The sequence below is a fragment of the Haliaeetus leucocephalus genome, unplaced genomic scaffold (genome assembly GCF_000737465.1).
Source record: "Haliaeetus leucocephalus isolate CR32 unplaced genomic scaffold, Haliaeetus_leucocephalus-4.0 Scaffold183, whole genome shotgun sequence".
Lineage (NCBI taxonomy): Eukaryota > Metazoa > Chordata > Aves > Accipitriformes > Accipitridae > Haliaeetus > Haliaeetus leucocephalus.
In genome coordinates, this window is record NW_010972619.1 from 316,786 (window position 1) to 333,394 (window position 16,609).

The 16,609-nt window shown below is 53.3% G+C and overlaps 1 protein-coding gene across 1 annotated transcript; it reads right to left on the reverse strand.

Moving 5' to 3' along the window:
• Positions 1-10,553: 10,553 nt before the first annotated feature.
• On the reverse strand, positions 10,554-11,540 carry LOC104830008 (olfactory receptor 10A7-like). Its single transcript, XM_010564641.1, has one exon. The coding sequence runs from the start codon at positions 11,538-11,540 to the stop codon at positions 10,554-10,556; it is 987 nt and encodes a 328-aa protein (XP_010562943.1).
• Positions 11,541-16,609: the final 5,069 nt, after the last annotated feature.

The following is a 16,609-nucleotide window of genomic DNA, read 5'->3' on the forward strand; positions in this document are numbered from 1 at the left end:
GACGGGGGCCCCCCGGGTGGGCAAAATGGGGGGGGGGGGGGGGGGGCTGTGGCGTTGGGTCCCTTTGTAGGCACCAAGGCCACCTAAACCGGGCTTATCCTGTCATCCTCCCCCCGAACCACCCTCCGTTTTCCAAAACGCTGGCCAGGGGCAGCCGCTCCGAGCGCTGGTTAGCTTGGTGGCATTGCTATTTTGTGTGGAGCCCTCTCTAGATGCCAGGTGGGAGAGATGCCATCAAATCTCGAAACCAGAAATGCAGCCTGCATGCAGGGAGGTGAGTAGTGTGGGGGAGCAGAGATGCTGTTTCTGCCCAGCTCCAGGAGCAGAGGTCAGGGGAAACTGGTGGATGTTGGGACCCGGTTACTGCCCCAGTCCCACAGGAATGGCATAAACTGGGGACGAGGGGTTGGAAAATCCCATGTGTGGGTTGTGTTGCTGCTGGGGCAATGCCCGGGCTGATGGCAGGAGCTGTCATGTCCCTGCCTGCCAGGCAGCTGCGTCACCTGGCTGTGAGCGCTGAGTTTGTCAGACCTCAGCTGCAGCCAGCAGCCTTGGATAGAGCTGTGCATGGCTGAAACACCCCCTCCCTTCCTGGTCACAGCCACATCCCTGAGTCCCTGCAGGGTGAGTTCCCTTCCAAACCCTCCTCATGTACACTGGATTAGTCCCACCTCTCTAGAGTTTGTTTTCCAACCCTTGGGTCCTCCTCGGAGCACCAACATCCCAGCCAGCTGCAGGACAGTGGGTGCTCAGCGGAGATGTGCCTCCACAGCTGCCAGCTCCAGGGACGCCCCATGGACACCCCAGTCACGCCAACCGCCATGCCTGGCAAGGATCCCAGGTTATCATCCCCAGCGTCCCTGTGAGCTGCAGAGCAGCTCAGGGCTGTGCAAGGGTTTCTCCCTGGAGTCAGGGGATGCCGAGGCAGGCAGCTTTGCAAAACCCAGGCATCCGATTTCCTGCCCCGTGCTCCAGGCATGGACCTGAGACCTTGGCAAGAGCAAGACGACGTGATGTTCGACAGGACCCGCTGTCCGGGATCCCGCTGGCCAACATGTGCTGCCTTTTCAGTCCCTAATTCTTGGTGGAGGGATTCCCATGGCCAGTGCCCTGCCACGTGTCTGGGCTCAGCCCCAGCCAACGGCGCTCGTGGCAGGAGCCCCGTTAGAGCGTCAGTGGTGCCCTGGCAGGCTGTCAGCCTGCTCCGTGGCTTTCCAAGGTTTGCCAAGAGTGAGAGGCTGGGGGTGCGGCGTGCCGGGGATGCTGGGCTGGGCTGGGCTTTGGCAAGGGCTGCCGCCTGCCCACGGCTTTCACTGACACCAAGGCTGTAATAGGAAGGTACAGGCAGAGATGAGTGACAGAATGGAGTAGGGCCAGCCGTGGGGACAACACTCTGCAGCCTTGTCATCTGCCTCCAGCAGAATAGATATCTCTTAAGATTTTCTTTCTTCCTTAATTTCCTTGGCCTTTCGCTCCTGCCAGCTGTCTGGGATTTTACTTCCAAAGGAAAGACCTGCATTTTCTTTGCCCCCTGGTTTGCTGGAGCTCTGTACCCATTAATTGCTTCTCAATTTAACATGCACCTCTGGGACCAGCAAGCACACTAGGCAATGGTGCCGGGAGAACTGGGGCAAGTGCCCACACCAGGGCCAGTAACAACATCTTTAACCTGCTGCTTTTTGCTGTGCAGGAAGGTGGGGTTGGAGGGCTACTGGGATGGATACTGGGCCAAACCAAACGGTTACTGGGACTAACTGGTCCCATTTATGCTGATACAAATCCTTAATAAACTCACTGATTTTAATACACTCTGAAAGAGCCAAGCTTTTCTTCTGCCCTGCGTTGTCCCTGTTACCAGGTGACAGAGATGCCAACCTCAGCTGGTGGGCAAAGTCCTTGCTAGGTCCTGTCCTCATGTGTCACCGACCCAGCACCTCTGGCTGCACCCAGGGGACTGGTGTTCCCAGCCACGGGTGCACTTGTGCAGCATAAGGGTGCCATCACATGGCCAGAGCTTGGCACCTCCAGGGCACAGTCAGCCTGGGACCCCTCACCCACAGGGCCGGGGCAGGTCCCCAGGCACTGCAGGTGACCTGGCCCCGCTGGGGCTGCGCACCCTCAATGGGGTGGTTGATGCCCCTGGCCCACCACGGGCTTTCCAGAGCCCCATAGCTGCTGGGGGTTCCCCTTTTGGTGTCAGGGCCAGGTGCTGGCTCCTGGTGGGGGTGAGGACCACAGGGACCAGATCTGCAGCAGTGATGAGTTACATAGCTGACATGGACCACAGATCCACAGCATGGCTGTGGCCAGGAGCAACCATAAGCCACCTGTGGCAAATGGCTGGGAACCAGCAACAGGTCTGTGCAGAGGCAAACCCAGCAAGTGCTGGGCCAGCCTGGGGGTGCTGGGGCCAGGGCAGCCCCGAGTGGGGGCACTTGGGCCAGCGGGTCTGTGGGCGAGGCAGGTGGGGATGGTGGTACAACCGCTTCCCCGTGTGCACATCAAGCCTGTGACCACCCAGCTGGGGGGGAGCAAATGGGAGGTAACTGGGGGGGCACTGGTGTGTGTCCAGGGGAGTCTGTAAGTCCTGGCAAGGCGGGGAGGAGACCCCTGCCCCATGCTGCCTACTTGGACAGGGGATGTCTGAGAGCCCAAAGCACCTCTGCGAGGGTCCCAGCACTCCCCAGCATCACACCCAGCCATGGGGCAGGCTCACCATCTCTTCATTTGGGAGCAAGTGGGTGGGGAGGCAGAGGACGGGGCCATGGGAGCCAGCCCCGAGCGCAGTGGGGCTGCAGAGCAGGGACCTGAGCTGGATCCTCCAGTACTGACCCACTGGGGGCGAGCGGGGCTGGCGACAAGGTGGGACCTGCTCTCCTGGGGGAGGCAGAGAGGGACCCACTGAAGCCATGCCATCACCACCCTGGGGGCTTGCAAGACTACACTGGATGAAAGCCTGAGTAACCTCAGCCTTGCTGTGGCAAGGGTTGGACTACAGACGTCCAAAGGTCCCTTACAGCCTGAGTTATCCTGGGATACCCTGATCCCATTCCCCCTCTCCAGAGCAGTGCTTGCTGCTTGCTGTAAGCCCAGCCCCAGCTCCAAGGGTCTTGCCCGTTGCAGACAGCTGCTGGTTTTTGACCTCCCAAAATGCAGGCTGAGGCCATGTCTCCTGCTAATACTGAGTTTCAGATCTTAAAATTTACTTGGTGAAAGGAAAAAAAGAAATAAGTGGCTTTTCTGGCCTTTTTCTGGGGCTTGGCCTCTCCCCAGAATGGTGCTTGAGGCTGGAGGTTACTTGTGGGCTGCTTTTGGGCAGTTGTGCCCAGAGTCCCCGTGCCCAAGGCTCTGGCTGGGAGCGCAGGAGGATGCTGGGAGCTTGTCCCAGCCCCAGGGTGGGAAAGCCAGAGCTCTGGCTCACCTACTCCAACGGTGGGGTACACTCCTCTGCAAAGACAAAAAGGTATGAGGCCCATCTCCTGCTTCAGAGAGGAGCCTGAGGAGTAACGTGGCCCTGAGGAAAACTGCTCAGCACCCACCCAGAGGGATGCGGAGGCTAAAATCCCCTGTGGACCCCAGTTGGTAGCAATGTTCCTGCCTCACACCCCATGCATTGCCTGCGAGGGCTGAGCCTGCCCCAGCTCAGTGCATCCCAGGGCACTGTGGTCCCCGTAGTTCTCAGTGCAGCAGCCATGGGAAGGTGTCAAAATCACCCTCTGCCTCTCACCATCTCTGTGGTCCATGCGAGAGCTGAGGGCAGGGATCCCCAGGCAAAGAGGACCCAGGGACAGGGGCTGCTGGTTGCTCTTACTGGCTTTGGGCAGCACGATCATCTGCTCCTTGGAAAGTCCCATCTGGTTCATGGTGTCTGAATTTCTCTATCACACCGGGTTTTGCTTCAGTGTCTCTGCCTGCAGGGACAGAGATGTGGCTGCAGCCTGACCCCATGTCCCTAGACCTCTTCCTCCTCCCATGGGGGTAGCACCGGGAACACTTTGGGGGTCCCATGCAGATCTGCCAGAGCACCCAGACCCCTGACACCCCCAGAGCAGCAGGACAAACTGTCTGGCAGCTCCTGTCCTGCTGATAGGGGCTTGCTGGAGGGTCAGCTCCCCACAGCCCTTGCCTGCCTGGGCATCACTGAGCTTTTTTGTGACACTTTTCTTCTGCCACTTACTGTAGAAAGTCACCACTGAGATGGTCAGCCCCTGATATTGCCGGTCACTGAGGAGGATGGTGGGGCTGGTGTAGTCCACATTGACCAGGCCACAGCTGGTGAGATCTCTCCCTGCAGGAGAAAGTGGTGGGATGTTTTATATGTGGTTGGGAAGAGGATGAGCTCAGGGCATCACCTCTGGCTGGGATGCAGGCTGATCCTCCCCGTGCCAGGGGGCTCCTGGTGCTCCGGCAGCTCCTGGAGCAGCTGTGCACATATTCTCACATATGTCCTGCCTGAGCCTTACCCTGTACCCCTCCTCTGCACCCCTTACATCCAAACCCCTCCACCCTACAGACTCTGCACCCCTCCTTTACAGCACCCACACCCAGCATCCCTCCCCTGCACACAGCATCCCCTACACTCCTCCTCTACCCCTCACATACCCAGCACCCCTTCTCTGCACCCCTTGCACATCTCTTACCCCCTTCATCACCCCCTGTACTCCCTGCACCTCCTGTGCACCCTGGACTGAGTCCCTGAAGTCCCTCTCTCTGCCTACCCACCGTCCTCCAGATCCTGGCTCCCCACCCATCCCCACTGCCTCCGCCTTGGCACAGTGTGGGACCTCCTCACACACTAGCCTTGTCCCCAGGACCACCTGTGCCTCTCCCCAGCTGTGGGACACAGTCACTTCCAGCCCCTCCAACCGGGACGTCTCCCCCTCAGGGTGATCCCATGGACCTGGGACCACCTGGGGCTGCAGCCCTCTAAAAGCCATTGTTTCTTCCTGTGCTTATGAAAAGCATCACTTCTTTACTCCAGACCATTGTCAGGGCTTCTAAGCCCTGAAGAGCCTAAAGAAAGTTGTTTATTTAGTCTTGGGAACAAAGTATGCTTTTAACAGCCCAAATCTGCAAGCTTCAGGATCTTACTCCTCCATGGAGGCCTGCTGGGACTAAATTGCGCCAAGAGAGAGGCTGAGGTCCCCCAGCATTGCATCTGACATGCTGGAGGTTGGAGCTCTCTGCAGATGCTCCTGGACAACCTCTCTTTTGGTTAACTCAGCATGGACCCTCACTGATGTCTGGGTGTGCAGGTAGACCAGCATGTGTTCACAGTCTCTCCCTGCAACCTGGCCCTGTTGTGTCACACAGCAAAGGGACCTTTCTGCCCCAGATGGTGTCACCTGCAAATACTGACTCCAGCATGCTTCACAGAGAGAGCCGGAGAGCTGGGAGGGTGCACAGGGCTGGGCTGGGCTCTGGGACAGGCATCCCTGTGCCTGGGTGGAGACATTAATCGGGCAACACAGTTATCTGAAGGGCCTGGTATAGGGAGCCCAGGGAGCATGGCATGGAAATCCCTAGCTGTCCATGATACACTTTGTGGTAGTACATGAAACTGCCACCTACACAGTGGGGAATAGCCCACACTGATGTTTGTGCTCTGGAGGGGTCCTGTTCCAGGGATGGCTTAAGCCCTGCTGCTGGGTCAGGTCCCATCTCCTCCCTCGCGGTCCCCTGGTACTTACAGGAGTTTGTGTATTGGCCAGGTCAATCAGGTTTTTTTTAAGACCACCATCCTCTGCTCACATCCTGCAGGCTGGAGAGCAAATAAAGAACACTGGACTCCAGCTAATGGCATACAAAGCTCTCAGCTTTCCTAGTGGGCCTCCTCAAAAAGCAGCTTGAGAGGTCATTTGGTTGCTCCAGCCCAAATACCTTCTGCGAGAGGCATGAAGCTGCACTTGGAACTTGAGCTCAGGCAGTTCCAGTTAGAGACAAAGAATAATTAGCAATGTCAGGGGTGGTTGGGAGGAAGCTGTCAAGGGAATGCTAAAATTTCCATCTCTCATCATCTTCTAAACAAGACTGGACACCTTTCTAGGAGGAACAGGGACATCACACAATTAATTGGGCTAAATGCAGAGGTAATGGGTGGGATCCTCTAGCCAGTGCTAGACGAAAGAACAAACTAATTTTCATTTCTCATCAGGTCTTTAAAGCATGTGAAGCCACATCAGTCATTTCCACTGGGAAGAAGCTCAGCTGATTTTGGCCTCTCTTCTCAGACACGCTCCCAGAATGGGATTGAAGAGAGTCCTGCACTGGTAAAGGTAGATTGAATACAAAGGTGTTTCTGTCTAATTTCTGTGATTTAGTGATGCTTCTCCAGTCCCTGATGCTGCCCACTTGAAGGTGCTTTACAAAGACCCAGGGATGAATTAATTCTCTGACTCCACCTGAAACCCAAAAGAGCAAACCTCCCCCATGGGCCAGAGGGGTTCCTGGCACAGTCCCTTGCTCCATTTTTGCCAAACTTGGTTGTATCTCAAGTCTGAATCGGCAGCAGGAGCAGCTGTTGGACATCTGCTTGGGCGCAGAGCTCTGACACAGCAGGCCCTCTGGTCTCACCTCCTGAAGTCTCCAGCCACATGGCAGGTGCTCCCATGTCCACTGTATTTTTCGACAGCTGGTTGGTCACTTCCAGGTTGGAGGCGAGAGAACAGCTCCTGACGCACAATCAGCACCCATGTGTTACCAGGATGGGAAGCAACCACCCCCCAGGGACCTGTGTAGTTCTTTCTATGTTTTATGAAGAACTCAAGAGCTAACCGAGGTAAAGAGCGAGAAGGAGAGGAGCCATGGGTGAAAGCCACAGCAAATGAGAAGATTTGAACTGACACTTACCCAGGAATTAAAGTTTTGATGATTATTTCACCATCATGGTGAAATATGGTGCTCACAGACACCTTCTCATATTTCTTGAGGTCTTTGATCAAGCTGGAGTGAGAAGCTACGGCGATGGTGTGCCACTTCCCTGCAAGCTAGAGAGCATGGCTGTGCAGTGATTAATACAGTGAGCAATGAGAGATTCAGGGATATAGCAGGAATCCCCCACTCCCTCCTCTTCCCAGGCTGCTGACAGGGTGGATGAGCATCTCTTTTGCCAGGCACAACTGCAGTCTGCCATAAAGAGCTAACCCAATGCAAGCTCCACTTGGCCAAACCCAGGTACGCTGTGACCCTCATTATCCCACTGACTGCCCCACTAAGGCATTCAGGCACCTAAATGTCATGCTGGTGAATGTCAGGAAGCCTGAGGGACTTTGACTTCCAGCTGGAACAGGGGTCCTTGTGAAAACAGACAGGTAGGTTTTGTCTGACCTCTACTCCCTCAGGGAGACCGTGTCCAAGCAAGGCATCTTCCCTGTCCTCCACCATTGGAAAACACCCTCCAGCAGCATTACCTTCTCTCCATCACAATATTCTTTCAGAGGGATTTTTGCCCAGGCCTGAAGCATCAACAGAAGTATCAACTCCTGGAGCAAGAAAATGACCTTCAGCACACCTTTGAGAAAGACAAGCTCCGCAGGCAGCTCAGAGCTTTCATCCCTGTGCATGAATCCTCAGAGGCAGCGGAGCAAACCCTCCCTCGTCCCCTGTCTGTGTGATGGCCAGTGCCAAGATAACACGGTGTCATGGATTAAACCCAGCCAGCAACTAAGCACCATGCAGCCACTCACTCACTTTCCCCCCACCCAGTGGGATGGGGGAGAGAATTGGAAGGAAAAAGGTAAAACTCGCGGGTTGAGATAAGAACGGTTTAATAGAATAGAAAGGAAGAAACTAATAATGATAATAATAACAATAATAATATGACAATACTAATAAAAGGATTGGAATATACAAAACAAGTGATGCACAATGCAATTGCTCACCACTTGCTAACCGATGCCCAGTTAGTTCCTAAGCAGCGATCCCCCCAGGCCAACTCCCTCCCCCCAGTTTCTATACTGGGCATGACACCACATAGTATGGAATACCTCTTTGGCCAGTTTGGGTCAGCTGCCCTGGCTGTGTCCTGTGCCAACTTTTTGTGGCCCTCCAGCTTTCTTGCTGGATGGACTTGAGAAGTTGAAAAATCCTTGACTTATTCCAAACACTACTCAGCGACAACTGAAAACATCAGTGTGTTATCAACATTCTTCTCATACTAAATCCAAAACATAACACTATACTGGCTGCTAGAAAGAAAGAGAACTCTATCCCAGCCCAAACCAGGACACATGGTTAGCTGGGTTTCTCCCCACCTGCAGCCAAATGGTGTGTTCCTACTGAGGTCTGAGACAGAGCCATCCCCTCAGGTCCTCTGAGAGGGCAGGGAGAAGGGGGTGAGAAACTCTCTGCCAGCTTCAGTCCCACCAATGGTTTCCATGGGTTCAAAGCAAGAGGCTCCAGAGTGATGGAGAGCGCCAAATGAGCTCCTCGGCACCCTGGGGTGCGTCCCACCTGGTCCCAGGATATGGCCCATCTGCTTAAGTGATTCTCATTTCATCCCTAGATCTTCCTTTGCTGTGGGTAAAGCTTCACTCCCCCAGACTTTTTTGCTCAGATGTGGTGGTGTGGAGCAGTGCTCTCCAAACTCTTTTGATTGCACACCCTTATCAGTGAAAAACTTTTGAGCAGGCACCCCCAATATATGTATATTTATTCCTAAATAATATACATGCATGTTATAAAACATACACAGTAATCGACATTTTAAAAGAACAAGATAAAGATTAAATAAACACTAGTTTTAAAATATTGTTTTATTTATTAATGGTACCAAAAATACTTTCTTCCTGCACCCAATAGATTGTCTTGTGTACCCCCTGGGGCAGAGAAAACAGGGATCTCCCCTGACAGATAAGTCTGATAAAAGGGATATACATTTCTTTCATCCCTAGTGACGCTGCTGGAATTTACAGCAAGCTCTGTTGGTTCATATTGTGGTGTGGTCTCGCCTGTCAGTGTTGTGAGTTGATGAAGGCTGACCGTGGAGCACACTCAGGACTTGTGGTGCCTGACCCTTCCCTGCCACAAGGGTTCTCCATCCTCTTTCCCTGCCTGGCACCTCCCGAGATGCATACCTGGCCAAATACTAACGTAGCTACAACTGGCAGGAGCAGCCATGAAATCACAGGTTTCCCTGTCAGTAGGGAGAGCAGAGGGGTGGCAGATAGCTCTGGTTCACCCTGCCCTGGGGACTGTGGGTGGGAAGGAATGTGAAATTCCTGTTTTATTTCCAAAGAATCTGCCGATTTTGTAGATGTCCTAAAAACTGGGTTCCCCAACTGGCCCTGCCTTGTCCATGTGCTCTGGGAGGATGTGTTGCATCCTCACCTGAGTGGGATAAGACACGTTGGGTTCTTACTGGGAAATCCTTGGCTCCATCAGGGACAGGGCTGTTTCCAATCACAGAAAACCAGTTCCCTTAATTTCTGCTAAGTAGGAGTCTTACAGAGTCTTGAAAAGAAATCCCAGCCCAACATTCAGCTGAGGTCTGAGGAGCATGTGTTTCACTATGCCTGTAGGTATATCTTCTTGCACGCACTGAGCAGTGGTCACAGCATCCTTTCACACTCCTTTATTTATGACCATGAGGTAACACCTTCCTGGCTCTGTGTGCTGCTGAGAGCCCCTGAACCCTTCCTGAAGGCATGTCATGAACCAGATTAATCTGCACTCCCACCCACACTCCTGCCTTATCGCCACCATTTTGCATGTGGAAGCAGCTCTCCATTCCCAGGATTAACTTTGACTCCTGAAACTACAAAGATCAATCCCCCGACCATGGTTTTTCTACTTATACATATTTTATTGCATTAAGGGAAAGACATCCGGCTCTGCAGTGTCTGGAAGTCCAGCCCAGACAAGATTATCCACCACTTAACTGGAGATGCAAACAGCCAAGCATTACTGCTGTGCTTTGCATGGTGTTTCACCTCAGAAAGGGTTCTGCTTAGGAATAAAAGCTCTTTCCAGAAAGCCTGACAAAGCCCTGGTATAGATAAATGATTGAAAAAAATAAGGCTTACCAAGGGCACTGGCACATCAAAGGCAGCCTGTGGACAACCAGTACAGCTTCTCTACCTGGGCAATACCTATTTCTTAGGAAAAAAGTTCCCAGAATTACTTATTGGGAGAACTCCTGTGGCCAAGCAATCAGCAATTTTACAAAATATCCTCCTAGTCTATTCAGGTCTCCAGAGAACGTTGCTTGCCATCCTTCTACCACCGGTCTGAGAGGGTGAAGACCTCCGCAGTGCTCCACACTGGAAGGATGGTACCCGGCTCCTGGGATGGGATGAGACACAGCTCACGTGCCTGGGGTCGTACTTGCATGAGTTGGGCTTTCTGAAGCTGGCAGTGCAAGTTCAAGCCAGCTGTGCTAGGGGCTTTCAGACTTTGTGCAGGACAATGCTGTGAATTAGGTACCCAGCCTCTGGGTCCCCACTGGGCGATAATGGGTCTGAGCACAGGATGCATTGGTGAGGCAGAGCTAGGAGCTGCTGTTGTGCCCCCACCAGCACCACATGGCACTTCCCGACTGGGAGTCCCAGACCCGTTCATGTGTGTTGGGTCACCGAGAGCTGCATCCCTGCAGTGGGAAGGGTGGGGTCGCTCAGCACGATGCCTGCAACCTTGGTGGACATCCGTAACACCTCTCTGTGCAGGGCTTTCCCGATGGCCCCTTTGACCTCACTGTTTCTCAAGCTGTAGATGATGGGGTTGAGCATGGGGGTCACAACGGCGTACAGCAGGGCGAGGACCTCATCGATCTCCTTGGAGCCACTGGAGTGAGGCACCAGGTATGCAATGGCCCCAGTGCCAAAGAACAGGGTCACCACGGTCAGGTGGGAGGTGCAGGTGGCAAAGGCCCTTTGTGTCCCTGTTCCCTTCTGGAGGACAGCCCTGATGATGTGAGCATACGACACAAGAGTAAGGAGGAAAGAGCCCATTGCAATAGTCCCAGCCAAAGCATACAAGGCAGCCTTGTTGAGGAGAGCATTAGGGCTGCAGGATGCCTTCAGCAAGAAGGGTATCTCGCAGAACAAGTGGTCGATCATGTTGGACCCACAGAAGGGCAAGCAGGCTGTGAGGAAGGCCTGGATCAGAGAGGAGAAGGAGCCGCTCAGCCATGAAATGGCCACTAAGCAGTGGCACATCTTCTTGCTCATGAGTGCTGGGTAGCGGAGGGGCTGGCAGATGGCCAGGTACCGATCATAGGCCATGGCAGCCAGGAGTATGCACTCAGAGCCCCCAAAGCAAAGGAAGAAGTAGATCTGCGTAATGCAGCCCACAAAGGAGATGGTCTTCTGTGGTGAGAGGGAGTCTCCAAGGATCTTAGGGAGGGTGACAGAGGAGTAGCAGATGTCCAGGAAGGAGAGGTGGCCCAGGAAGAAATACATAGGGGAGTGCAGGTGGGCATCCAGCCAGATGAGGGTCACGATGAGCAGGTTCCCCAGCACCGTCACCAGGTAAATGAGTGAGAAGCACAGGCAGAGGGTCACCTGTGCTCTGTAGGTACTGGAAAATCCCAAGAGAAGGAACATGGTGGGGCTGCTGAGATTTCCCTGCTGCAGGGATTTGGGGCTCATCTACAGGGAGAGCTGGAGGAGATAAGGACAGGTAGAAGGAGGGTGAGCACTCACCCCTGCCGTGGTGCATCACCAGCCCTCCACTCTGCTGCTTGGTGGGCTGAAGCTGTGCCACTGCCCTGGCATTCCTCACACCTTGCTCCAGGGACTTGGGACATACACACATCTCTGGGGGCAGGTGGTGGGTCTCAGTCCATGGGGTTTCAATCCTCAAGGCAACCCCCAACTCTTTGTCACCTGAAGGAGACCAGAGAGAGCTGGGACCTCACCACTGTGGTCAGTAAGGATCCCAGGGACTGCTAAATGAGAGTGGACGAGAGCAGCTCCTCTCTCCCCTCCCGGTTTCCTGGCCTGCAACTGGAGATTGATCTAAAGATGCCACAAAACGTGACAGGTTCTGCCTGAAGAGCTGCTGCCCTTCATGGGAGCAAATTGTGTTTACACCATTAGTGAAGATACAGAAAGGTCTCCTCCTTCCCCTCTCCATCACAGACTGTGGGACCAGATCTCAAAAAAAAAATCTTTGAACATTACAGACAAAGAAGGTGTCTGCTTGCAAATACTGCACTGTAGTTGTTAGCTTCACGTTCACACCTAGAAAACAGTGCAAGGGAGGGACCTCCAAGAGTCTGAGAGATCATAGAAGGACCAGAAAGGCATCTGAAGGTGACTGTGTTGTTCAAACAGACTTGAAGGTGGCAAGGAAAAGCAGAGACACTAGCCTGCAGGAAAAGGGAAAGACCCTGAATCTAACGAGAAACTGGAGCTCAGGCATAAATGGAGATGAGATACAGAAGATTTTGAGTGTGAACCTAAAACTACTGAATTCACAGGAAGAGCAGTAAGGAGATCATCAGAGATTTGCACAAGCCTGCAAGAAGCTGTTGGTACTGACACAGCTGTCACCAGAGAAGTGTGGGAGCATCTGCCAGGAACAAAAAGGAGGTGGGTGCCAGGCTGAGAAGACTCGAGCACCCTCAAATGACATTGCAAGCTCCCTCCAAGAAGGAACAAGGACAACCCCACCATGCTGGGGATGTGCTCCACAATGTGGTGATTCAGGGATGGGCTGTGGATTTGTCTTGGTGCCCAGCAGTTGGGTGGGTGTGCGAGCAGGGAGGGAGAGAAGAGCAGCCAGCCCAAGGCTGGATGACACAGGAAGGGCTGGGGTGCTTGAGCAGCTGGGAGCCTCCACGGACACACTCCTCAATGCAAGGAGGCATGCCAGTGGGATGGGAGAAGCCTTCAGGGATCTAATGCCAGGCTTTGAACCACAAAAGAAATGGAGGTTGAAGCAGAGGCATGTACTCGCCATGCTAGTTTGGTTTGTGCTGGAAGAGTAGGAGTTGGTAAACAAGGACACAACCACAGAGGGAAGGGAAGCACCTGTAGGGATAAGAGCAGCTGAGAGAGTGGTATGGGTAGCAAAAGGCTGATGTCTCCTCTGGCTGAGGAAGACCAGATGATCCATAGGAAATAGCACAAACAATTTTGGCCTCATGCAAAGCTGGCATAGAGGAACTCAAATTACTACATGGAGCTGTCCATGGCAGCAGATGTTCCCAGAGGTCAGAGGAATAGCTGCTGTGACCAGAGCAGAGGCAATGGAGGACACAGGAGGAGAAGGTAAGAACAGGAGGCGAGGAGGAAGGGTAGCACAGCATAAGATGTTGAAAGGCACCAACAAAAGATCTTCCCGGATCTAGATTGCCTTGGGAAAGAGGGAAAGGAAGGTCTGCCCGGATGGTGCTGGGAGCCTCTCACAGATCCCCCAGCCAGACTGGGGCAAGGACAAAGCCCCAGGGAGAAATCCTTCCAGGAAGAGTAACTCTTTGGAGGGGTGGTGGTGTTATGAATCATAGCCTTGTCTGTAATGGTCATTCCAGATATCCTTGGATATGACATCTCACGTAACTCTTCACCAGGTCACAGCATGAAGCGAGCTGATGGGGTTTTTTTGTACCTGTTCCTGAAAAATAGGCTGTTTTTAGAAGAGCTATCTGAGAAAATATCTGCAGCTAGAGTAGGCATGAGTCAATGCCATTTTGCGCAAATGGGAAGATCAATAGGAGCAGATTGGTGGCTGTGCCTGTGAACAAGCACAAATCAGGACAAGTAAGGAGAGCTGGTGACTGCAGCTGGGCAGATTTGGGAAGTTGAGCATGCAAATGTAGAAAAGAGCTGGGATTTCATGAAAGAAAAGGTGCAAAACCCAACTAAAAACTCCCTTTCAAGCACGGGGGAGAGGCTGGTGGAGCAGGGCTTCTCCCCTAGCAAACAAGCAACATATATACAACAAGGAGGGTATCTGGAAAGAGTAGAAAATCTGCAAGGAAAGAAAAGAGCCTGAAAAGCAGTAAGCAAAGTCTGCACTGAAAGATGAAGGAGTGCAGGGAGACTGTGAAAATTGCTTGTAGTGTTATGAGATTAATATACGCCCTTCAGCCATGTAGCTGAAGGACAGGCAGCCCCGCAGTGCTTCTCAGTTCAGTGCCCTGGAAGTCAAACATCGCCCACTCCCAGTTTTCCAGGAGGACAATGATGATTTATGGCAAAGGTAGGCTGGCCGATGACAACATGAGGGCACAGGGACAGCAGCATTAAGGAGGGAGGAGAGTCTTCAGAGGTTTGCTGCATGTCAGCAGGGGTGCAGGAGGTGAGCATGACTGCACCTGAATTCAGGAAGAATGAATGCTGCTTCTCCTGCCATGAAGGTGCAAAGCATCTTTGTGATGGGGGCTACATCCATTGGGAGAAGAGGAATCCAGCACCAGGCATTTACAAGGCTTTAGGGGAAAGAAAAAGAAGGAAAACTAGGTGGGCACAGGAGCTTTGGGACTATAGAGCAGTCCCCTGCCTACAGGGTCCTCGGCTGGAGAGCCAGCGGTCCAGTCAGCCCAGGGTAGTCATGAGTTGTGAGTGTGGCACAGGGTGCCAAACTGGCCATGGGGACAACAGAGAGGTTTCTAGTCCATGTGGGAAAATACTGATGCTGTGGTACATTAGTGATACCTTGTCAGGTGGTGCACAGGGAGCAGGGAGCCCGCTCAAGGAGGAGGAAGCTGAGCCAGGCTGCCAGAATGCCTGGAGAGGGGAGAGTCCATCGAAGAGGACATGGTGCGACATGGTCAGCTCAGAGAAGCAAAGCCAAGCAGGGAAATGGCTGCAGCATCAGGGAGAAGAGCCCTTTGCTCAAGCACGCTGCTGTGGGTAACCCTGCCATGGGCAAGCCTGCAAGAGCTAGCAGGTTAAACCCAATTTAAAAAATGACTTTGACCCACGAATCATCTCCTTAGATCCACCAGGGTTTGGACAAGGAGCCAAGGTCTCACATGGTGCCTTCTCAGGATGTTTGGGGCCCAAAGTGCTCATATCATGGGGCAAAGGCAGGAGGGGTTTTGGTTCCTAAATCTCTTTGTCACCATTGAAACCTTTTCCCTTTATCTAAAATAAACCTGTTCTAAGTATAAGTAAGTGTCCATAGAGCCTTTGCGTTGGTTTAAGGAAGCAGAGGTGGAAAACTACATGCCTGATTCACCTGGAAGACAGCACACAGACAAACCTGGTGCAAGACCCCTGGGGAGGGCACACATCCCCAGCTCCCTCCTTGTACCTTATGGCCTCCCCAGAACCGGGGACATACCAAGGATCTGGTGCCCCCAGGGCACTGCCACAGTCTGGGCTATAAGAAAATCAGCCTGGCTTCTCTGGCACCAGTTGCCTCACTGGGAGGTGGAGGGCACAGGAGGGATGAGGCATGAGGCATGGCAGACCATGTGTGTCTCCCAGCAGTGTCCTCCAGCCCGTGAGCCAGGGAAGGAGGAGATGTGAAAGGCATTGTGCAACAGGGATGCAAGTGGCATCTTCATTTCATTTTCTGATTACTGTAGGGGTTTGCAATTACATCTGCTGATCTGATAGTCATTAGCTGGATGATCACCAGTCATAGGAAGTGTCTGTTTGCCTTTCTGCTAATTAAATTGCATTTGATTTGCAATCAGATCTAATACGAGACAGGTGAGTTTGAGGTAGACTCAGGAGCAGCTGATGGGTGCTGCTCTGCATGAAACGGGGCCCAACACCACAGTCTCGCTGGGTTTGTAGAGCCACAGACCGGGAACACTGACAGGAAACAGGCTGTGGCACAGTTGAACAAGGGACACGTCTGCAGCCAGGCAGAGCTGTGTTTGCAGTAGGGGCAGGGCTCCTGCTACACTGCGAGCAGGTGAGCTGCAGTGCTGTGAACTTTGAGACGTGTACCAGGCACTTGGGTACTCATCTGGCTGCTGGGCTGTGAGAGGGACAGCAAGGACAACCACGTCTGCCAGTGTGGGAGGGGGACACAGAGAGCACAGCAAGGCAGAGCTGGCCTCGCAGAACCCCAGTATGAGGCTGACTCCTTCCTTCCTCGATCCTACAGCTGTCCTGCCCTCAAGCACTCACCCTGCACAGATGTCTGGAACACTGGTGACCCAGCACCTGCATGGCTTACCTTGAGAAGATGCTTTCTTTCTTCACACCAGGTGTGTCTGGCAGCACCAGCAGTTTGGGACACCAGGGTGATTTCAATAAACTCCTGGGCTGCACCTGGGAAAAGATCCCCTGTTACGGCACAGCCCTTTGGGCACAGTGCTTTCTTATGCTGTGGGAGCAGGGAAGCACACTGCAAGGGAATATGGTGCGCCGAGTTCTGTGTTCAGTGCCTGACTGTGGACATCCCCCTGAGGGCTGCTCCAGCAGCATCCCCATGAAGAGGGGCCCAAACCTCCAGGGGCCAGGATGGGGGGCAGGTCTGAAGTTGTCTTTGAACTTCTTAGCAGCTAGAGACACCCAGAGGGGTGGTCCTGTGGTGGAGGTGGAGTAGAACAGTGGGCTCTGCAGCCAAAGTGGCTCAGAGACACCCTTAAGAGCCTGAGTCCAGGAATATGTCAGAGTTAGGCTCTTCAGCCCGCGCTTTCCTTTTCTAGCTTGTTTTCCCCACTTTTGCAACTGAGAATGTACCTCCTGGCTTTGCTGGATAACCT

Excerpts from the sequence above, each read along its gene's own strand:
- LOC104830008 (XM_010564641.1), bottom strand. The coding sequence starts at position 11,540 with ATGTTCCTTCTCTTGGGATTTTCCAGTACCTACAGAGCACAGGTGACC.